The sequence below is a fragment of the Notechis scutatus genome, chromosome 1 (genome assembly GCF_049901735.1).
Source record: "Notechis scutatus isolate UNSWTSFEM ecotype Mainland chromosome 1, rNotScu1.2, whole genome shotgun sequence".
NCBI classification, from domain to species: Eukaryota; Metazoa; Chordata; class Lepidosauria; order Squamata; family Elapidae; genus Notechis; species Notechis scutatus.
In genome coordinates this window covers 291,536,208-291,559,099 of record NC_142009.1, presented here as the reverse complement: position 1 = coordinate 291,559,099, position 22,892 = coordinate 291,536,208, and the positions used below count along the sequence as shown (strand labels likewise).

General features: G+C 40.7%; 1 protein-coding gene across 2 annotated transcripts; it reads right to left on the bottom strand.

Annotated features, from left to right (window-relative positions):
• Nucleotides 1-3,875: 3,875 nt before the first annotated feature.
• On the bottom strand, nucleotides 3,876-18,025 carry JDP2 (Jun dimerization protein 2). Of its 2 annotated transcripts, XM_026664411.2 has the most exons (4): nucleotides 17,465-18,025; nucleotides 7,379-7,602; nucleotides 5,283-5,387; nucleotides 3,876-5,046 (listed from the first exon to the last, which is right to left on the bottom strand). In XM_026664411.2, the coding sequence occupies exons 2-4, from the start codon at nucleotides 7,577-7,579 to the stop codon at nucleotides 4,861-4,863; spliced, it is 492 nt and encodes a 163-aa protein (XP_026520196.1). In that variant the 5' UTR covers nucleotides 7,580-7,602; nucleotides 17,465-18,025; the 3' UTR covers nucleotides 3,876-4,860. The 2 variants fall into 2 exon arrangements, with proteins under 2 accessions (XP_026520196.1, XP_026520194.2); XM_026664409.2 differs by lacking the exon at nucleotides 17,465-18,025 and having other exon boundaries at nucleotides 7,379-7,803.
• Nucleotides 18,026-22,892: the final 4,867 nt, after the last annotated feature.

The window sequence follows — 22,892 nt, the reverse complement described above, 5'->3', positions numbered from 1 at the left end:
TTTGACACTGAAAAAAGTGCTTCCGGTGAACTTTGCCGGTGTCACGGGCACTTTTCCAAAGATGTGAAACTATTGTTTGCCAGGCTCACACGTAACAAGTCTGGGGATTGGAAAAAGGTTGGGGATCACTTTTAAATAATGAACTGTTGCTTAAACCAACAAGTTCCTGTTCCACAAAGTAGCAAACCAAAATTAATCAAATACAGTATATCATGCTGGGTGAATCTATCTGCTAACTCTGTAGCTATTGGAGGTTAAACCTATTGTGTAAACACAGCATGTTTGTCATGGTAAGGCACTGGCCTGTATACTGTCCATACCCAATACTTCTTGATGTCTGGACAAAGCTCTTTTCCATAACTCTTCAATAAGAGCAGCACTGACAATGAAACCAATTCTGGGGTTCTTGCCATACACAGCATGAGTTGTGCTCCTTGTGAGGTTTCATCTAGAGCAGGGATATCACTCGCAGCCCGTGGGCCGGATGCATCAAGCACTGGCCATACCCACCCTGTTTTAGCAAAGGCGGGGGGGAGTCATGTGACATGATGATGCAAGTTTGACACCCTTGATCTAGAGTAAGGCCATTTTATTAAAATAACAAAAATGAAAGATTATGATTTATAGAAGGAATACGGAATGGCTTTGAAGGGCAGAAGAAGGAGCTGCTACCAAGGCAACAGTCAGTTAAATGGAGCCTGAGTCCAGGCCAAAAATAATAATTTGAGAAAACATCCCTATTCATTTATGTGAAGATAAAGTAAAGGAGAGGGAGGCACATTCAGGCTTGCCAGACTCTGTTACTGTAGTCCTGACCTACCTACATGCCATTGGTTTCTTTCTTTCTTCTGGTTTACTTTGTAGGGCCGACATCAATCTTGCAAGTCTGAATGTGCTTCCTCCTCTCTTATTTTTTTTTTCCTGTATGTTCATACAAATTGTAGAGGAGCTTATTTGAGATGTTGTCTCAAGTTATTTTCATGGCTTGGGCTCAAGCCCACTTATATGACCATTGTTTCGGTAACAGTTATTTCTCCAGTCCTCAAGGCCATTCCCTCTTCTGATCTCAGCCCAATTCTTTTAATGAATCTGTTCTAAGACTGGGGATTCAGGTTACAGCTTTAGGCCTGGGTGCCTCATAACTATATCTTAATTCATATATCATGCTTAGCCATGATGTGGTTTGATTTTGGATTAGCTTTATGTGACACCCATTCATAAACTAGTTTAGCAGAAAGATCTTAACCCAATGTATATTCTTGTCATAAAGCAATTCCTACGAACAACCACATGGTGGCTATAAACTCTAACACTTGCTGTAAGTACATAGTGGCTTTGGGCAATCCATTTTCACTGGATTTTTACTTTCTGTCAAAAGCAAAAAAAAAATCGTGTCAGATTCAGCTCCAATATGTCTGTCTGTCTGTCTGTCTGTCTGTCTGTCTGTCTGTCTGTCTGTCTATCTATCTATCTATCTATCTATCTATCTATCTATCTATCTATCATCTATCTACCTCTATCTATCTATCTCAGGGAAGATTTAAATTACCAATTTTTCCTTGCTAACTTCCTCAAATAAATTGTATCATTCAAAAATGCATGTAAAAGCTATGTTTGATATTAGATTAATTTTGCTTTCTCTGGCCAATTTTTATAACATGTTGATTCCTTAAAATATTTTTACTGTTCATTGCTGTGATCGAGTTTATAAACAGAGTTTATGAAATACGCCTTTCTGTTCACAAACTCTATTACAGTAATGTATGTATATATTTCTTCAATAATACTGAAGAAACATTTTATGAATCAGATTTTAAAATGAACTATTAGAAAACTGGCAAATAGTTCAGAAGAAATTTAGCAAAATATAACATCGAGGGAGATAGTTTAGAAACATGAAATATAAACAAATAAACAAACAAACATGGCTTTAGAACTCTCATTTATCATCATTGCTAAGAGAACATAGATTAGAGGAAGTAATATTTGTTTGCAATTAAGTCCAATTTGTCAACATGCTTTCTATTTTTAAATACCTCATTCTTTCTGTTTTGGAGTTGTCAAAAGGAATTCTGGGAACCAAGTGGTACTGCTAACAAGAAGATACAATCCTAATGGCTTGCGTACCAGTGATGCCTGGTGCTGCAGCAATTCAAGCAGGCCAAGTAGGAAAACAGTTGTGGGAACACTGCCATTGTCCCAACCCAGGTCTTCATGGCAGAGTAGAGTCTGGTTCCCAGAGCGTCAAAGTTGTAATGTCACTGTTGGATTTTCTAATGGACAAGAATTCCTATCCAACTCACTCAAATTGCACTTCAACTGGAATGAAGGATAATTTCTTATTGCAATGACATCCAGTGTACAATGTGTAGATGGGCATAAGGAGAGATTTAGGTTTTACACGTATTTCTACAATAGTAAGGGGCTAAAGACTTAGCAGAAGAGGCAGCATAGAGTAGCATTCCTCAAATTGTTGCTTTCTGAATGCATAGTACTTCAACTTCCATAATCCTGAACCATAGTAGGAATTACAAGTATTAAAGTCTAACCTGTCTGAAAGGCATCACTTTGGAGAAGACTGGCACAGAGTTTTATTCATATTAATGCATCTCATTTATCATCAAAGGAATTTCTCTTCACCCCAGGAATTAAAGCAGTTGATAACAAGAGTTGAATTTCCATTATTGTTGCTTTGTTAACTATAGAATAAAGATGAGGAACTGGTGGGCCTTCAGTTTCCAGTCAGCTTAATAAATGACCAGATTTGTAAGACAATATCTGAACAGTCAGAGACTTTCCAACCGTAGAACCTCCAAATAGCCCTATTATGTGAAAGCTTGGGTTTATAGGACACATTCTCTAGATTATTAATTCCAGAAAAACAAATAGCCTTGTATACTTGAAAAAAAAAAACTGATATTGATAAAGTAGGGACCATTTTTAGTGCAGGAATGTTATCCTTAGATATCAAGGAGTGGCATGAGTTTAAAAACAGAATATAATCTACAATAAAATTAAACTGCACATTTGTGTGCCATTGGACTGACAGACATGCATGCACACAAACATATGTAATGGTGTGTGGGTAGGTAGAAAGACAGATGATTTTACAGTCTTCCCTGGTTTTGTAAAACTGAATTATTGTCATTTTCAAATGCTCAGACAGCGTCTAAGAGGAGTTCATGTTGTTGAACCTAGATAGAACTATTACAATCTGAAAGGTTACAAAGGTCAGAGTATTTGTTTACTTATGGAATTGTTTTCAATTGGCTGACAGTAGGTCTATTGAGTTCATTGCCTTTTGAGAACGTCTTTACAGTTAAAAAGAAGTATTAATGAATCAATTGAAAAGCTTCTGCCTCAGCCATATTTACTGCTTTCATATTCTGAATCTGTTATTCAGTGGGGCATATACACGCACATTTTCAAAAAGATACCCTGTTTAAATTCTTCTGTTCACTTAGGGATTCACATAGGGAAACATGCAATTTGACCAGAGTGCCTAAACATTTGCATGCAATTCTGCATCAAATCATAATTATCTTAACCCTTAAAATTATCTTAACTTAGTTGTGAGATATCACCAACAGCCAATTATTCAAAGCTGGTCACCAAATAAAATATAGTTTGCAAATTAAATTCTGGTTTGTTTTTTTTAAAATATTCTGATACGTGATTATGTAAGATTTAGACACAAACACACAGGTGTCAGGGATGGGATTGGTGAAGTTAAAGATGCAGTGGCTTGAATTTTGGCTGCTAAAGTATTTTAAAACATTTTTTCAATAGTTCTGAAAAAAGTAGGTCAAAAACATACTTAAGCATAATGCAGTCAGCGTATCCGAACGCAGAATGAAGCACAGGAAATAGGAGGGTAAGTAAAAGTTAACATTTACTGATACAGGACTGAATATTATGAAGGACGTACATGGATGGACATGGCAGTGGAGCCAGACTGAAGGCACAGGACCCTTTTCCCAGCATGCCGAGGGAAAGGACTGGACACCACCAAACAAATAACACAATGGAGATAACTGCGGCATATATATTTGTAACAAAGACCATAATAACATACATTTCTATTGGATCACATCAAGTGATTATATAAATCCATATAGAGACTGTATAAAACTTTTATAAAAAAATATTTAAAAACTGTAAAAATGTGCATTTTAAAAGCATGGCCTCTGGACAGCTGGGCTGTAAACATTATACTGAGGGTGTGCTTGTGGGGGGCGCCTGCGCCACAGTGCCACAGACAGGCCCAGCAATGAGGCAGGACTTGTGTCAAGTGTTTGCCATTCTTGGTTTCTGGTTTAGTTCTGGAGAGAGAGAGACAAGAGGAGAGAAAGAAAGAGGAGAGAGACAGAGAGAGAGCACATGGCAGGTCCTAAATGGGGAGGATACAAGAACTATTGTCTGCCCAGTTTTGCCTGTTGATGGCTTCCACTTAATCCCTACTAACTCTCAACCATTCGCTGTGAGAAGAGGAGTAGCAAGAACCATGATGCTACCCTCCCAGTGTCCCAAAATGTTCCAGGCTTGGAATGCAGGCCCTGCAATGGGTTGCTTAAAAGATTTTCCACAAGTTGAAGTACTGCAAGGACAACCAGGAAAGCCCTCACAATGGCCACCACAACCACTCAGAAGTTGACCTTGTAGTGGCTAAGGAAGCTTCCCACTTCAATGTTCCATTGATCCTTCTTCTCTTCCTTTATCTGGAATGTGCAATCCCTTAAGGAAACTCATTAGTCCTGACTGCACTAATCTTGACAGTGCACAGTTTGTCATACAGTAATTAGATGAGAGGACTCTCAGAGACCCTGTTTGTGCAACTCCTTGCCCACCGTGTGTGTTCTTTCATTTCTTCTCAAGCTGTTCCAGCAGGGGATTGGCTTCATTCTCTGGTGTTTTCACACTATCTGTCCGAACAATGCAGGTGGGACGGTGGCGATTCAACATCAAGATCAGCTGCTGCCTTTCCTGCTTTAGCTCTTCTATCTGTGCCTTCAGCTCGGCATTCATGAGTTCCAGGCGCTCAGATTCCTGTTCAAAATCAGAGAAATGTGGAGGTGAAGTTTTCGATTTCTCAATTACACTGGGGGGAAAAGCCACTGCCTCATCCAACATCCAAAGCAAAACAGACCAAGCACTTCTTTGCATCGGGAAGCATGCATGGAGACTTAAACTCGGGCGCTTCCAGGAAAGCAGGATTTTCTTCAGATGTTTTTTCCATCTTTATAATGGTAGAAGGAACAAGGGGGGGGGGGGGTCATGCTCACCCGCTGCAGGAATTCAGTCCTCTCCTTCTTCTTGTTCCGACATCGAGCAGCTGCTACTTTGTTCTTCTCTCTGCGTCTTTTCCTTCTTTCCTCTTCCTCATCTAGCTAAAAGAGAAAAACGCAAGTGCAGTAAGACAACTGAACAAAGACAAGGAATCACATGATGCTAACTACATCTCATCCCTCCCAGCGCATGATGCTTTCTTCCACAAAACATTTAATCCTTAAGCTGCCGTAGAGACATGGATTGAAATACTCAAAATCTATAGTCTGCTTTTCTGTCGGTGGGCTTTTTAACCAGCCTACGGACGGATTTGCGTGTCCCGCTGACACTGATGTGGAATAGATGCTTACATTTAAAGAGGGAGAGTGGTAATGTATGCCACTAATTATTCACCAGTCAATTATGCCCTTGCATAAGCACAAGGAGATTCAGGACAGCATGTCATTATGCCCATGGGCCATTTATCACCAGTGAGGCCTGGATGACATTTTATATCACTAGTGAATAAAGCTTCAGCAAAGAAGCCATCTAAAATTATTCCCCTGGGAATCTCATTGTAAAGGATCCTGAAAGATTTTGATTATTTGGGTGACCTTCCCCCAATATCTGCAGCAATCCTGCTAAAATGTACCTGGAATGCAATGCTGAAATCAACCCTGTTCAGATGGTATGATCCCATCTTGAACTCAGTGCATAGAGTGTAATGACTAGCAACTTTACTCACTAAGGCAGGGCTCCCCAAACTTGGCAACTTTAAGACTTAAGACAGAATTCTGGGAGTTGAAGTCCACAAGTCTTAAAGTTGCCAAATTTGGAGACCTCTGCCCTAAGGCATAATATGAAAACTTTGCTTTCGCTGTATCCTATATTTACACTTTATAGGACTAGATTGTTCCCATTGTTGCCATTTGCCCTTCCTTCAAACTTGCATTACGATATATTCCAACATTTATCACTGAATATTCACTTCCTTCTACAATAACTTTACCCCTCTGATCTACTACAATTGACCTCTCTGCCCAAATCAATCAGACTTGTTTATGTAGAAGCAAGTCATACTATGGTTATTTCCAAATAAATACTTTAGAGGTGTGGAGAAGATCATAGCTTTCTCAGATGTCGACATTATTTTAAAACCACGTGTTCTCTTTTTACAGACAAGCACACATGTAAGTTTTTCTGAGGTTAATGAAGTAAATTATTTCTACAAATATAAAAAAGGTATAACTATATAAACATAATCAATTTTTCAGTTCTAGAAAGGAGGATCTATTTTACTTTTTCTCATTATAATCCTTGGTTGTGTGAGAAAAAAAAAACATACCCTCTAGGCCGCTTTGTATAAGTTTTATACCAACTAATCAAGGAATCAGTTCTTTAATATAATTAGTACTTATATGTAGGTTTGTTCATTCATTCAATTTATATGACTGCCCACTTGATGTGTAATTCTGAGTAGCCAGCATCCAGTTAAAAGCAACAATTAACAATTAAAACCAATTTAAAAGCCCATCATATCCAAGGCACACTCTCTCGCATGTATATACATACATCCTGAGAAGAGGCTCCCCTAATGTTTTAGTCTAGTGTCCATGGAAAACCAAGTCTTTGGTGCCTTGTGAAAGCCCAGAAGAAGGATGGCCTTATGGATCTAAAGGATGACACTGTTCCACAGTGTTCCTGTTATTTTGGGTAATTATTTCGAAATTATAAACTGGATAACACTAAAGACAAACACTATCTTTATTTTCAAATTTTCTATCTTGCCTAATTTAGAAATCTAAAAAAAAATCCTAATAAAAACCAGAAATCTGTGTGAGCTCCTTACCTTTAAAGAATAGGCCACTTATAGCAGTGGTACATTTCTTCAGGCTTGCATGGAAGACTGGAAATAATTGGGCTGCTTTAAAGAACAGGGGAAAAGGTACAGAGCTCACCCAAATCACCTCTCCAAATAATTTTGAAAGTGTGCATGCGCACAAGCAGAGAAAGCCTGTCGGTTTACAAACAAAAGGAATGAATCTTTACTTTTTTTGAACACTGGCTGACAGATTCGGCTGGCACTTTGACCCAATTTTACTTTAGAACCTACCTCACTTTTCATTGGCTGAGGCCTCTTGCCCAGTTTCACCTCCAGGAAATGTAGTGGTGAGATCATGGCCCCAATGCTGCGAATGTCAGCATACTTCAGTTCCTCTGCTGTCAAGGTAGTACCAGGTAACCCTGCCAAAGGGCCAAGGCCAGGCAGAGCGCCAGCTGTCAAGGATGGGTCTGGAATCTGCCCTGGCATCATAGCAAGATACACAACTCCACACCCTAGACAAAAGAAAGAGAAGCTAACCATCATTTGCCATAGGAAGCTAAGCAGGGAAAATCCACAAAGAGTGTTTCGAAGAAGCATTATAATTGGCTATTTTCTGTGAAACTTCCCCCGCCTTTCTCTCTCTCTCTCTTTGTCTCTCTGTCTCTTTGTCTCTCTGTCTCTCTCTGTCTCTCTCTCTCTCTGTCTCCCTCCTCATACACGGCTATGCAAATTGATAAACATAAGTTTAAAGCAGACTTTCCTGCCATGTAGTTAAAAGTTTTCTGTCTAGGACATTGCACAAAAATCTTTGGATAAAATACCTTTATGAATATGAACTATTATTAAGAAATCGTAACTAATCTGCTTTCAAGCAGTTAAACAAAGAAAATAAAATGCGAGAGTAAAAGGCCGTTGGAGGGAAAATATTAAGCAAAGCTAGATAACTGAACATTGTACCTTTTTATGTGTCTATAAGCATGTGCTAAGTTGAAAGGAGGTTGGTCACAAGGGGAAAAAAAGAGGAATTAATAATTGCTATGCTGAGAGGAACCAAACTAACTTTGTGGATTAATGCTTTAACAAACAAGAAGCAATGATTAGCTAATTCAGCAAGGAGCCTGTTCAATGTATTTAGAAACTCAAGGAGGAAGGCAGAATTACAAAAGGAAGTTAACAAATTGCACAGATTATTTAGGACTAGGGATTTAGTCTCTCCAGGTGAAATCTCAAAAAGCATTGATCAACTTTACTACTGCATACTAAAATGTTCCTTTGGAAAGTACTACTATTTAAAATCCTTTCCCATATCTGGTTCAGGTTGTGCTAGCTGCAGTCAGTAGTTTAAAGTCAGGGGAAAAGAACCTTCATAAAGGACCACCTTGATTTTATCTATTGAAAAAATCATATTGTTCAGCACATTGGTTTTGAGAAGAGTAAGCGATAAGAGTGTAGAATTACACAGAGATTGATCAGTCTGTATGAGTAAAAAAAAGGAAAAAGAATTCATCACCCCCTAGAACAGGGGTCCCCAACCACCGGTCCGCGGACCGGTACCGGGCCGCGGAACAACTCCTACCGGGCCACGGCTTGCTGGGCGCCGCCATCTTTTTTTCATGAAAAAGTGCTTCCGGTGAGCTTTTCCAGGTAGAAAGCTCACCGGAAGCACGTTTTCATCAAAAAGATGGCGGCGCCAGCGCTCGGTGAGCTTTTCCGGGTGAAAGCTCACCGGAAGCACGCTTTTCATCAAAAAGATGGCAGCGCCAGCGCTTCGGTGAGCTTTTCCAGGTAGAAAGCCATTTCTACCCGGAAAAGCTCATCGAGCGGATGCCGCTTATCTTTTTGATGAAAACGCGCTTCTGGTGAGGTCACCGGAAGCACTTTTTCATCAAAAAAAGATGGCGGCGCCCAGCTGATGCCGGTACAGGGCCGCGGCGCCCAGCTGATGCCAGTACCGGGCCGCGGCGTCAAAAGGTTGGGGATCACTGCCCTAGAAGACAGGGAAAGTTAAAGAGAAAAAAAGCAAACCAGAGTCCTATACTATCAGTAGTCCTGGATTGGACAGCATGAGGGAGCTGTCTTCCCCTCTGCTTCTGGCCAAGTTGGGAATGAAGGACCACCGAAGGTGCACCTCTCTCTCCTCTGTGAGAACCTGTGGGGAGGGAAAGGTCTCGCGAGTTCTAGAGGGAGGGAAAGCTACAGAGCTTGTTTCTGCCCATCCTGCCAAAACTTATAAGCCCTCCTGCCAGAAGTATCACTCAGCTGCTGCTCTTAAAATGCAAGATGTGAAGGAGATGTATGGGGCACTGGCACTGCTCTGTATTTCTGTGTATGTGCAAGGAGCAAGGTAAATATATGCAGGTTTTGTTGTTTTTCACAGATTTGGTAACCTTTGGAATCAATTGATGACAGATAAATGTTCATTTGACTGAAAAGTAATCAGTCATGTTAAATAAACTAAATAAATAAAATTAAAATAATGGACCACTGCTAGACATAAAGCTTTGCTTTTTCAGAATTCATGTGATTAAAATTGACACTGATGCTATAAGCTTGAATGACAGTTGAGAAAGGGGGGGCTATGTATTGTCATATAAATAATACCCTTGAATATTTATCTAGGAAAAGAACATTTGGCTTTTGCAAGGTCAAGAACACATTGGCTTCACACATCCTCTAGACCCGGGGTCCCCAACCGCCGGTCCGCGGACCGATACCGGTCCGCGGAACAACTCTTACCGGGCCGCTGGTTGCTGGGCGCCGCCATCTTTTTGGTAAAAAGTGCTTCCGGTGAGCTTTTCGGGTGAAAGCTCACGGAAGCTTTTTCATCAAAAAGATGGCGGCGCCATGCGCTCGGTGAGCTTTTCCGGTAGAAAGCCATTTCTACCCGAAAAGCTCACGAGCGCGCTGCGCCGCCATCTTTTTGCGAAAAAGTGCTTCCGGTGAGGTCACCGGAAGCACTTTTTCAGTCAAAAAGATGGCGGCGCCAGTTGATGCGATACCGGGCATGCGCCCAGCTGATGCTGGTACCGGGCGCGGCGTCAAAGGTTGGGGATCCCTGCTCTAGACCATTATTTAGTAAATAAACTGCAACTAACTTGGATTACAAACCTTAACAGCTGCATTGATCTAATATATCGAGCTAGACAGAAAGAATTATGGGTAGTATTAAGTATGATTTCAAATATACGTTGTACCTAAAATAAATATGCACAATATTCCTTGATAATACACAGCTGTCTTATATTATGTCAGAGATGACTTAATATTAGGTATTTTCATTTAGTATGCATTTTTATTCAAGTGCAATACAAGAACTATTTCCCCCGCCTTCCACAATTCTAGGGGAGTTGATTAAGATATTAAATGATTCAACCAAGATCATCCAGTGAATTTCCACGGCTGAAAGTAATTTAGAACCTGGGTCTCCTCCCTACCAGCCCAGCACCTCAACCATTAGATAACACCAGCGATTTCACTACTTTTCTACTAGACCAGTATGTACACTGACTGCAGCTCTGTAGCATTAGCAATAGCTCTTTCATATCACCTGTCATCTTAAGGGGAGATACAGGTAGGCCTCAACTTACAACAGTTCATTTAGGGACTGTTCAAAGTTAAAAAGTGAAAAAAGTGACATGACTGTTTTTCAAAGTTCCACTTTTGCAGCGTCCCCACAATCATGTGATCAAAATTCAGATGCTTGGCAACTGGTTCATACTTATGACCATTGCAGTGTCCCAGGGTCATGGGATCGCTTTTTGTGACCGTCTGACAACCAAAGTCAATGGGGAAGCCAGATTCACTTAATAATCGGGTTAGTAACTTATCAGCTGCAGTGATTCACTTAACAACAATGGCAAGAAAGGTTGTAGAATGGGACAAAACTCACTTAACAAATGTCTCACTTAACAACATAAATTTTGGGCTCAGTTGTGGTCGTAAGTCAAGGACCACCTGTACGAACGTTTGATGAAGGTACATTTCAATGCAAAAGTGTGTAACTGTATTTTATCATGATCAACTCTCCTTCTCCAACCCCAGTGATGCTATTTGACCGGTTCGGCCCGGTTCTGAAGATCATCTGAGACCAACCCGGTTCTGCTGTTGGGCCCACCCACCCGCCTGGGCCTCCATACGGACCTTTATTATCTGCTTTTGAAGCGCAGCTGCTTTGCGCGGCACAGCAGAGTGCCGCGCGTCAGCTGTTGAAGCTATAGGGAAGAGTGCAGGATTGCAGGAGGTGAGTAGGAAAGCCTCTGTGCACGCACAAAGTGTGCGTCTGGTGTGTGCGCAAAGGTGCACATGCGCACAAAGCGCAGCCACCAAGTCATAGCCGCCGAACCGGTGGTAAACCACTTTGAAACCCACCACTGCCTAAACCCCTTCACCTTAGAGCAGAGACAGACTATACAGGGCTCCTCCAGAGCAGCTCTTAACCTCATTCAGCATTCTCAATCACAAGAGGCCATTGCAACTGTAATTTATAACTGGAGGAATTAAAGGAAGTCAAAATGTCTTATTTTAAACCAGTCAGTTACTAGCATTAATCTAAATCTTATCTTTTCCAATTCAATGCCTTCTAGATATGTTAAATGCACTTCCTATCATTGCTGGTCTAAGGTCACATGGCCAGGGGTGTAAATCAAGTTACAGTTCAACACAGATGGAGCATGTCAGGTCACAAGAGGTAGCCGAAAGCTCCAGCTTTTCTAATGCAGTTACTTAAGACTCAGGTTTGCCCACCCCAGAGATCATCTTCTATATCATTTTATGTGTTCCTTGCTTTTTTATTGAGGCTCCCAAAGTGAAGCGATTAAACCGGCCAAACCAGAAATAATTTGCCTAGGTAGAAAATGACTCCTACTGCCCAAGTCACATAAAGGAGCTGGCTTACATTTGAAGCACATTAATAACTGCACGTTCTTCTACTCTTGATTTTCTTTTGTAAACAAGCTTTTAAAATATTTTCCAGAGTTCTGGAGACTAAGAAATGTGGTATAAAACAACTTTTGAAAAGTGGTTTAGTATGGTCATCTACCTTGTTTTTTCTCTTCCTAAGTCACTTCCTATTAGCTTCATCGTGATTTGGCCGAGGCTTCAATTCTAATAACAGAATAACAGAGTTGGAAGGGACCTTGGAGGTCTTCTAGTTCAGGAGTCTCCAACCTTGGCAACTTTAAGACTTGTGGACTTCAACTCTCAGAATTCCTCAGCCAGCTTTGCTGGCCAAGTTGAAGTCCACAAGTCTTAAAATTGCCAAGGTTGGAGACCCCCGTTCTAGTCCATGCCCCTGGCTCAAGTGAGAGACTCTACTAGTCTGTACCATTTCAGATAAAAGTTTGTCCAGAAGCCTCCGGTATTGGAGTACTCAAATGTCTGAAGGCAAGCAGTTCTATTGATTAATTGTTCTCTCAGGAAATTTCTCCTTAGTTCTAGATTGGTTCTCTTCATGATTAGTTTCCATTCATTGCTTCTTGTTCTACCTTCAGAATCAGATGCTTTGAAGAATAATGTTTTAATCTACACTCATTATGTCTAGTTTGGCCCACATTGGTTTCAATGAAAAGGCATTTGAAAGCAACTTTTTTTCTAATTTGTGTTACTTTTTTAAACACAGTTATGCAAATGTTCAAAACTGACTGGAAGTAGAGTGTGGAATTTATTCCAAAATTTAAGGAAAACTCCTATGGGGTAGAATTTTTCTCTCTTTTAATATCATATTTGTGCATTAAACAAGTGATTTTTCCTTATATGTTTTTTTTTTTCATATTCAAATCCCAAAGCTGGCATTGTTATTAGGACAGAGGTTAAGATTCCAGATTTTAAGTTTCACTAAATTAACCTAGGCCTAGTTCAATCTGCTGCATCCTGATTGTGCTTGATTGGCGATGATGAGAGATGTAGTTCAGCCTACCTAAATTGGGGAAGTGTGACCCAATTAAATTATTTTTATGCAAGAGCCGTAAGAACATATTCCTGTCTCTACAGAGGCCTTTATAAAACCGAAGACATAGTGGTTTGCTATTTTTGCTGCTTAGCATGCTGTACAAAACATGTTCCAAAACTGGATATTCATATATATATTTGTTTTCTTAAGTTTTCAGGTACTTACATGTATGGTATTCAGCTTTGTTCGGGATTTTTTCACGTCATTATAGTTGTGCTTTTAAAGTTGTAGCACGTTTGGCAGAATCTCATCTGCCATCATCAGGCTTCTGTATTGTGTTCGTCTGTGAGTCAGACTTTTACAGTTGTTTCAGTTTTAAATTTGGGCTAGCCTACTGCTGTGCCAGAATGGTTTTTCTTCATCCTGATTGGTTGGGAGTCTTGATAAGACCAATAAACACAGACCAAGGCTCCCAACCAATCAGGATGAAGAAAAAACCATTCTGGCACAGCAGTAGGCTAGCCCCAAATTTAAAACTGAAACAACTGTAAAAGTCTGACTCTACAGACGAACACAATACAGAAGCCTGATGATGGCAGATGAGATTCTGCCAAACGCTGCTACAACTTTAAAAAGCACAACTATAATGACGTAGGAAAATACCCGAACTAAGCTGAATACCATACATACATACATACATACATACATATGTTTTCTGAGGTTCTCGCGGGTATTTGTATGTGGATCTTTAGTTATTATTTATTATTATTATTAATATATATATATATATATATATATATATATATACACACACACACACACACATACACACACACACAGATAGATAGATAGATAGATAGATAGATAGATAGATAGATAGATAGATAGAATGTGTCGTCTATCTATACACACACACATGCAATATATATATATTGTAAATGGGTAGGGCCTCAGGTTCCACTACTATTTTTTGCAATCTTTTTGCTGATGCAAAAGCTACTGGAACATACTGTAGCTAGAAACAGAGGCATTTTCCAAAGACTCAGTTCAAGAAAGGAGTTCAATGCCTTTGAAGCCCTTCTTCTCCAAGTCTTCCACCCCCTTGTTTATCGACTTGACCAGTAATAGCAGCAATGAAAGAATATGGACCATAATCCTCTCAAGGTACCCCATCAGAAGCACTTGGCTAGAGCCCCCATAATCTATGGTCAGTTCTACCACAGGCCTAGGTGGTTGAGGGTGACAGAAGCTATAGTCCAACACAAACTGAGGTATTGAAAATGCTTCTTCAAAGCCTCTTATTCTACTAAAGGTTGAAATGAATTGTACTATAGATCTATTAGGCAGATCACCATATTTTAACCCGAGTTATAATGCTGACCAATCTTTCACTTCTGCAACAAAAGAATCTCTTTGGTATTGATCTATGTTTCTAGAACAGTAACTATAAAAATAAAGATCGTATTTCAGTGAGAATTTGGGACAGGGATGCAATATTCCCATGGATTTTACTCCATAATGGTCAGAGGTTACAGAGCAAACGGCCGCATTTGTCTCTTCAATCCTCCAGGACAAGCCATATAATCTCAAAGACAGCTAGCTATCTGATGCTCCTTGCAAGGAAGATGGATTTTGACGGCAAGTCCTACGTCCTGCTGACCCACCCACACAAATGGGCATTTTAAACTGTTAGGAACTGCACAAAGAATTTGACATCCTAACAACTGGTCCCCCCGAACGCCCCCACAAGTTTGCTGATTCCCAGTGGAGAACTCTGGCGAGAGCCTGCACATTACTTCCATGCAAGCTTCAAGAAATAAGCTGAAAAATTCCTAGCCTGGCTCAGTGAAGTATTTGTCTCTGTTCAGCTCTCTAAGCCCCAACACATGCGCGTGTGCACGCACACACACACACACACATATGCACATACAGCGAATGAGTTTGGCAGTCCTTGCGTTCCAGGGCTGGTAATACAAGCCATGGAGCAGGCTGCCAAGACAAGCAACAGAACGAGCCAGGCCCCATTTCATTGGCCACCATCAGTTGCATATGGCCCTGGAACCAGCCAAGTGAGTGTTCTCACCCACCTTGAGGGCATAGGAGACCCTGTGTTTTCAAGTACACCTCCGCAGAGCCTTCATTAAAAGAAAAAAGAAACATAATGTGGCTCTTGCTTGATGTTTTTCCCCCTCTCAATTTCATCTGCAATCTACTCCCAAATAATTAAGGGCAGGGATTGGGAAAAGAAAGAAAAAGGGCCTTCTAGAGGGAAATGCAGAAAACCAGCTTTAGCTCCATTTCATGCTTGATTAACTAAAGTGAACTTAGGATTCTTTCTTGCTTAGTTTCTTTTAAAGGTTTCAGAGAGGTAGAAAGAAGGAAGACCTTTTGTGAAATGGCAGGCATGAAGCACCTACCTTGTGGAACAAAACAGATCAGGTGGGATGTGTGTGGTTTGACCAAGCTTTAGTCAAAAAAATTTTGATCACATATTGTGCAAACCAAAGAAGTGAACAGACTGGCAAAAAGCACCATTATGCCATTACTTTCTTTGCCAGTCTAAACAGAAAGAAAGCTCTCCATCCTAGTGAGTAACAAGATACTTTTCATTTGTGGGATCTGGAGCTTACAGTGCTGTATACTAGCAAAACTGTTCTGTGTAAAAAAAACAACACAGAACAACAATAACAAAAAAGTCATCCGTGTTCCCAAAAGTCATAACATTTTTCATGAAAGCATTCAGTTTCTAACAATAGGCAAAAGATATGCAAATAAAGTAATACACTGAAAATATGGTCCCAGGAAAGAATGCTTTCTTCAGGCCTTCATGCTCTTGTTTTCAATCAGTAAAATAAAACTTGCATGCCCTCCTTAACATGCCAGAAAAGGTGTGGCTAACTAACAGATATGCCCAAATCAAAGCCAAGGAACTTGTAAGCTTCAAATCACTTTTCCTAGCTCCTCCAGGCAAGGCGTAGCCCAGTTTAAGTAACACTTCTACATTCACAACTGTCACCCCATTCTAGTATCAAAATTAAATCCTGAAGCATAAAACTCATTCATAAAAGCCCTAGACATATGAATGGATGGGGAAGCATATCCTCTGGATTAGTGGAAGAAAACCTATGGCTGAAGCAGACAACACTGGAACATTATTAACAAGAAAATCACAAGGAAGGGGTGGGGGTAGTTAGCATGAAGGCATAATGCTTACAAGCAATTCTCTATAACACACAAGTAAACTGCAACTCTTTTGTTATTTGCTATCTATTGGGAGCACTCTGCAGCTCTTCTCTCTTTGGGGACACAAAAGCCTTGCTGTCATTCTCCTGCCTGGAAAAGCCAGCCCACCACTCTGCAAAGTCCATCTTTATCATGAATCACTTCCCTAATATTAAATGTAAGACACGGCCTTCCTGTCCTGTTTTCCTTGACTCTAGAGAAATTGAGGGTGGATGGAAGAGGAGCCAAATAGGGGGGGCTAAAGAATGAAAAGATTAGCTAAATGATAGGACATGCAGGAAGAGAGAGAAAGAAGAGCAAACAGTGAAACAAAATGTCCAATGATGTACACAAAAACAATCTTCCAGTGGGGTGAAGAAAAAAAATGTCGCTTTTTGGAATTATCAATGAAAAGTGAAATGAAAATGTTCTAAATAAATGAAATGATTGTAAAATAAAACACAAAATTAAACTTGAATAAAATGCTTTCCTCTGAATATTACATCTCTGCCTTGTTAGTAATTTACAGCATTCCTAAACATGATAGCTGGATAATGTACCCGCATTAAAGGGTCACCTCTGACCTGAGGTATGTTGTACAGTCACCCACTTCCTCCTCCTTACAGTTTAATCTAAGTGCCAATATCAGTGCTTCCTTGCTAATGCGAAGAATCCTGCCTTGATTTAATTTGCTAGATTAGGAAAGGAAATTTAATTCAATCATTTTCCAGCCCAGATTCGAAAGTTAGAATACCGAATAGTGCCTAAAGAAACCAGGGAGAAAGCTTTCAGATCATCCCGATACCCTACAATTAAATTTACGTTCCGTATCGATTAATCCAAAATAAATAAATAGCAACGGAGCTTTCTCTTCCATTACTAAGTATCAAAACATTTTACACTTTCCCGCTCACCATAAAAACGTACTGGAATTTTGCACTGGGAAAAAAAAAAAAAGCCACTACGGTATTTAGACACTCTGCGTGTCAGCAAGGCAGTTAAAGAGTCCAAAGCAGCAGCTAATGGGGGGGGGCGGGGGCAGCTTCGACCCTGGGAATGCGCCAATGGCCCAGGGACGAGCAGCCCCACAGCGGCTGAGGCTCCACGGACGACGCTCCTGGGAAAAGCACAGGCCCCGAGCAGAGGCGCCGAAAGTCAGATCCGACGATCGCAGCCTCGGCAGGCGGACCAGGAAGAAACCACGCGCGGAGCTCCCGCAGCACCAACCCGCCCTTCCGCCGCGCGCAATCCATTTCTGTACCCACCGGAGGGACGGAGAAGGTGCCCCCGGGGCCCGGCTGCAGCGGGAGGCGAGTCGCACGCTCAGGTCCTCCAGCGCCGCCGCCCAGCTCCGGGAGCGACTCTCGCCTTCTCTCCCCAGGCCCGTCGTGCCGAGCTCAGCCTGGTCCCGGGACCGATCCCTGCGGCCGCGGGCACGCCTGGGTAGCAGCAGCCCCGCCTTCGCCGCAAGCCGCTTCGCCCCTCTCGCAGGCTGTGTCGGACGGCTGGGTGGGTTGCATCAGCCCCTGTTATATAGCAGCCCCTGCGCTGCGGGGAGGGGTCGGGAATGCGGAACCGGCCGGGCTGCCAGTTCCAGACGTCAAGGTGGGAGGAGAAGAGGGGACCGCAGGGGAGGAGATCGCAGCCGGCCTGGGGGAGGCGGGACTTTTCGCGGGCGGAGCGGGGTGGCTCTCCCGCCCGTTCCCGCCGGGCGCCCCTCTCGCCCACTTTCAGCTCTCCCCTCCCCGAAAGACTCCAGTCCAGTCGGAAGGGAAGCAGGAGCCCGAGCAAGTGCTGAATGCCAGCTTTAACGTCGCTGCGAGGGGAAGGCTTCCAGGTCAAAGGGCGTGACTTCCAAGCGGGCTATAACCTCGCTCAACACCTTCTCTTTCGGAAGAAAAGCTGCGAACTGGGCTGGGCGGTTTTTCCGGATGATAAAAATAGTTGCCTTTGGCCATTCAGCCAGCGAAGCGGAGCATCGGGTTCAGGGCCACTTTGGATTCGAAAGTTCACTTGATTCGAAAGCTCAGGAAAAAGGTGTAGGGCAACTGACCATGATAATAGGGTTGTTTTTTTTGGGGGGGGGGGGTGGTTAGAAAGTACCCTAACTTAGTCCTAACCAGCTGAGATCTGATTGCATTTCCTGTGCTCCTAAAAAAAAAATACTGGCTACTCAAATCAATGTTCATCCTGCATTTGCTGTATTCTTTATCTCCTAGAAGGGCATTTTTCTCTCCTTCCTTTCCTAAATATCATGTAACAGTGTGGGGAAGGGCAAGTGATCCCACAGAAAATAAAATGCATTGGATAATTTTAAGAAATTAAGATAGACAATGCTTTCTATGCAATTTGTGTTCTTGGATCAATAAAGCAACTCCCCCTACCCCAACATTTCATTACCTTAAGTGAAACTGGGAATGGGGTATATTGCATGTATATCTACAAATCTCATCAAATTAAGTTGGTACCAAAGGCAAGCAACTCACTCTGCCTGGTACAAAAGAAATTAAATAGAGAAATATTCATTCCCAGTGATTTGGACTTCACATCAAAAATCTCAAGACTATAGGCAGGCTCCTCAGTCTGCTTAAAAAAAATAGAGCTAACAGGTGATTAAGGCTGCATATTTCTACTTTTCATTTCTTAATGAAGGAAAAGTCCTTTTGAAATTTCAACAACCTAATCTTATTACTGTAGTGTATTCTGTAAAAACACTTTAAAATACTTTTTGGGCTAGATTTTAATAGCTGGCACAATAAAAGCATGGGGAAATTCATTTTATTTTCATATGGCATTTTCTGTTAGAGGGTACTGGTAGTTTGCTGCTTCAGATGGCTATTATCTACACACCAAAGGTTTGATACTGTCAAGTATACAAGCTATCTCTAGTTAGCACAGTCCCACTTGCTAAAAAGAACTCCTTTTCTTCTACCTTCCCACCTAAGGAGAACATATCCATGCCTAAGATGGCAATGCAAGGAGGCACTAAGAAAATAGATCCTCCTCCACTTCTGCAGCATGCATTTTACTCATGATCTTCAGAGCACAATTAACTTGCATATTCCAGAGAAAAGGGCTGGAATCAAGTATGAATTTCCTATTTGGTTGTTCGATCATGTATCAATGCGCTCATCTTAGGTGGGGGCATGGGAGACCACAAATAGATCTGAGTTTTGTGGGATTGCCTTCATGAACAGATGTAGCTACATGCACCTAAATTTCCTCCAGATGTTTCAGACGGTATTCCCAAAATCTTTTTTCCATTGGTTATGGTAATTGGTCTTAATCAGAGCTGGATTTCAAAACACTGAACAATCATGGATTATCCAAGATGCATTTTTCCCTGCATTTCACTTTCCTTTTCTTAATCCTTTACTGTACCTTTTCATGCATTGGTTTAAGTAAGCAAAAAAAACAGATAAAATGTACACTGGGAAAAAGTCAGACTTAAAAAAAACAAAATTAAATACATGAAAAAATATATAGTAGATCTCATATTGTGTTTTTGTAAGATTGATCTTATTGCTGGACCCACTTTCAAAATAAATTAGGAGATATTACACTCATTTGTATACTGTATACAATATTGTATCCATATTGACAAATATTCTGCCTTCCTAGGACATGTGATCTGAAATTGTTTGTACAAGAGAAACAAGATGGAAATGGTTCACATTACTCTTTTTCCATTTGTTGTTTTTATTTCCCAGTGTAATTTACAATGCTGGGGATTCCTGGTCTTCTAACTAAGAATCAACGTCTTGCTGCTGTTGCTACCTGGACAATCTTGAAAAGCTAAGCTGCTACCACCTGGCCCTAGAAATGTAAGAAGGTTGCAGAATGAGGGATATGACCTAAGAATCTATGGGAGGGATACCAAACAGGCACACAAGCTTCAGTGCAAAAAAATCATATATATTTTAATTAAGCATGTGATTAAGTTATACAGAGCTGCTTTGTGGACACCAAAGGAATAGCATCTCAGTTCAACACTACCTGAATCCTACCTGAATCTCCCCACTATCAGCTTTTCAAAATTACAATACAAGCACTCTAGCTTAGTTAGATTTCCAGGAGAATGATAGCTAGGAGTTCCAAGAGATGCATGGGAATATTCCTTAAAATATTCCCAAATGATTGTTTTTTTATTGTTTCTCCGCTGTGATTACTATTATTAACTATACTTTTATTTTCTTTGGACAACAAAAGAAATAGGATTGGAAGAAATTGTAATATACTGAATATATACTAAATATAGGTACTTTATAGAACTTCAATGGAAATAAGTTATTATTGAAGAAACATTTTTGAGGATACTGTAAGTAATTAAGACCTCTAGCCTATATTGGTATATATACACACAATTTATTTATTGCAGAGAAATGTTTAAGCTTATGACTAAACCATGTGATTAGATAAACGAGTACTTCCTTAAGCTTTGTCCTTCTCACTTGGTTTCTCTCAAACAATAATTATATTTCTGATCAGGCCATAGCTTTCAGCTGGTAGAACACTGTAGCCATTCTTCTACTGTTTGCCTATTCTACTGCAGTTATCAACGTGTGTTTCTACAAATTGTAATTGTGGATACAGATTTCTAAGTGGCCATTGGTGCTTAAAAAGTCTGGAATCCAAGCATGTTTATGACAAATTTAGGCAATGTCAGCTGCTTATCAGGGGAGATTTCCATTGCTAGTGGAAAAATGTTGACAAGAAGTCAAATGTGAATTAGCAATAGCATCACATGTGATTAGCTCTGCTTCATTCACAAATGGCTCATGTGTATCTTTAAAAATGTTGGGATATGACACTCTTTATTTCTTATACAGTATGTTTATGTTTATATGAGACAATAATGCCACCCAAAATCCTCAGTCATAAGGAATCAGAAGGTAAAATTTGATTTATAGTGTCACAAACGGCTCTCCACTTACTGATTTGAAATTATTGTAACTCTTCCTTTTCTGAGACAACTGACTGCTTCCTTACTCCTAGGATCCTAGACCATCTTTAGAATGTTTATCTGTATTAAACATTCTTTACCCCATGTTGCATAATCGCCTAAAACACGTAGCTTTAGATTCTGTTCAAATTTCTTCTGAAACCAGGCTCCTCCATGATCATATCTGCCCACCCCATCAGATCTGGGAGAGAGATCTGTGGGTCTCCTGTGTTGAGGGGATCCCAGGAGATGGGTCTTCTCTGCCATGGTGCCAACCTTATGGGAAATTCTCCCACACCCCCCCCTCCAAGTCAGGTTAGCTCCGTCCCAGTTAATATTAATGAGGGAGTAATGAGGAAGGTTGTTTTTTTTTAAAAAAAAAAATCCCAGTTCATCGTTTTTAAATAGTGGTGGAAAAAGATTGGACTTTTAGCAACTAATGTGGCTCACAAACAAATATTAAGCATAAATGTAAAACCACAAAGCTTCCTTATATCAGTTCAAGCTACCGAACTCACTAGTAACAGGTCTTCCAGGTTCTTGGCGAGAAGCTTTTCTTACGCTCAGAGACTTGCTTGCTTATGTAATGACTTATTTATTAGATTTATATTCCCCCATTACCCATAGACTCTCAGCAGTAAACTACAGCTTTTCAGCATTTTTTTTCTTTTCACTGAAAAAGCCAAACATTCCCACGCTACAGAACCCTGTCGCTAAGCTCTGCCTTCATTTTATTTATAAAATTTACCTAGCTGCCCATCTCACATTATCTTCATTGCCTCTTTGCAAAGAGTGTCAAAAACACTAAATGGCTGAAAATAAAATTTCATAGTTGGGGTGGAGTGTCTTGATTAACGTTTTAGTCTATTCTAAGACCATCCCATTGATTACAGTCACGTGTACTAGCTCGTTCAAAGTAGCTATACTTACAATCATTCTAATTCAACTTTCCTTTTAATTTAAATACCACCTTTCATAACAGTGCAAAAGTGTTCATATATTTACATTTAGTACTTTTTTTTAAAAAAAAAGGTTCATTTAGACTATGCCTTTGGAAATCTTGGGAATTTCAACCCAATCTATCCAGAAGATTTAGACTTGGGCAATCTGCTTTAGGATTCTCCTATGTTTGTTTATGGCTCAGTGGCTAAGATGCTGAGCTTGTCGATCAGAAAGGTTGGCAGTTCAGCGGTTCGAATCCCTAGCGCCGCGTAACGGAGTGAGCTCTTGTTACTTGTCCCAGCTTCTGCCAACCTAGCAGTTCGAAAGCATGTAAAAATGCAAGTAGAAAAATAGGGACCACTTTGGTGAGAAGGTAACAGCATTTAATGCACCTTCAGCGTTTAGTCATGCCGGCCACATGACCACGTCTTTGGAGATGTCTTTGGACAGTGCTGGCTCTTTGGCTTTGTAACAGAGATGAGCACCACCCCCTTAGAGCCGTTAACGACTAGCACGTATGTGCAAGGGGAACCTTTACCTTTACCTATGTTTGTTTCTAAAGGCTATTCTGGTACACCATATCATAAAGCCTTTTCACATTTGTTGTTGATCCTATAATTTAAATTTATTTTTAAACCTGGTAAAGTTTGGCTCAAAGGAGTTCCTACAGGATTAAATATTTTGCCAATATTTAACATCAAATAAACAGCATTATTTGGTTCTGATTCTACCAGTAGATTTATCAGAACATAGCCATGAACGCATATCTTCTCAGCACAAGAGTGTTGAGAAGTGTTGAGTGTTTGCTC

Excerpts from the sequence above, each read along its gene's own strand:
- JDP2 (XM_026664409.2), bottom strand. The coding sequence starts at position 7,687 with ATGCTTCTTCGAAACACTCTTTGTGGATTTTCCCTGCTTAGCTTCCTA. Across the intron at positions 5,388-7,378 it reads CTCAGCCAATGAAAAGTGAG|CTAGATGAGGAAGAGGAAAG; the intron begins GTAGGTTCTAAA and ends TTTCTCTTTTAG. Across the intron at positions 5,047-5,282 it reads GGACTGAATTCCTGCAGCGG|GAATCTGAGCGCCTGGAACT; the intron begins GTGAGCATGACC and ends GATTTTGAACAG.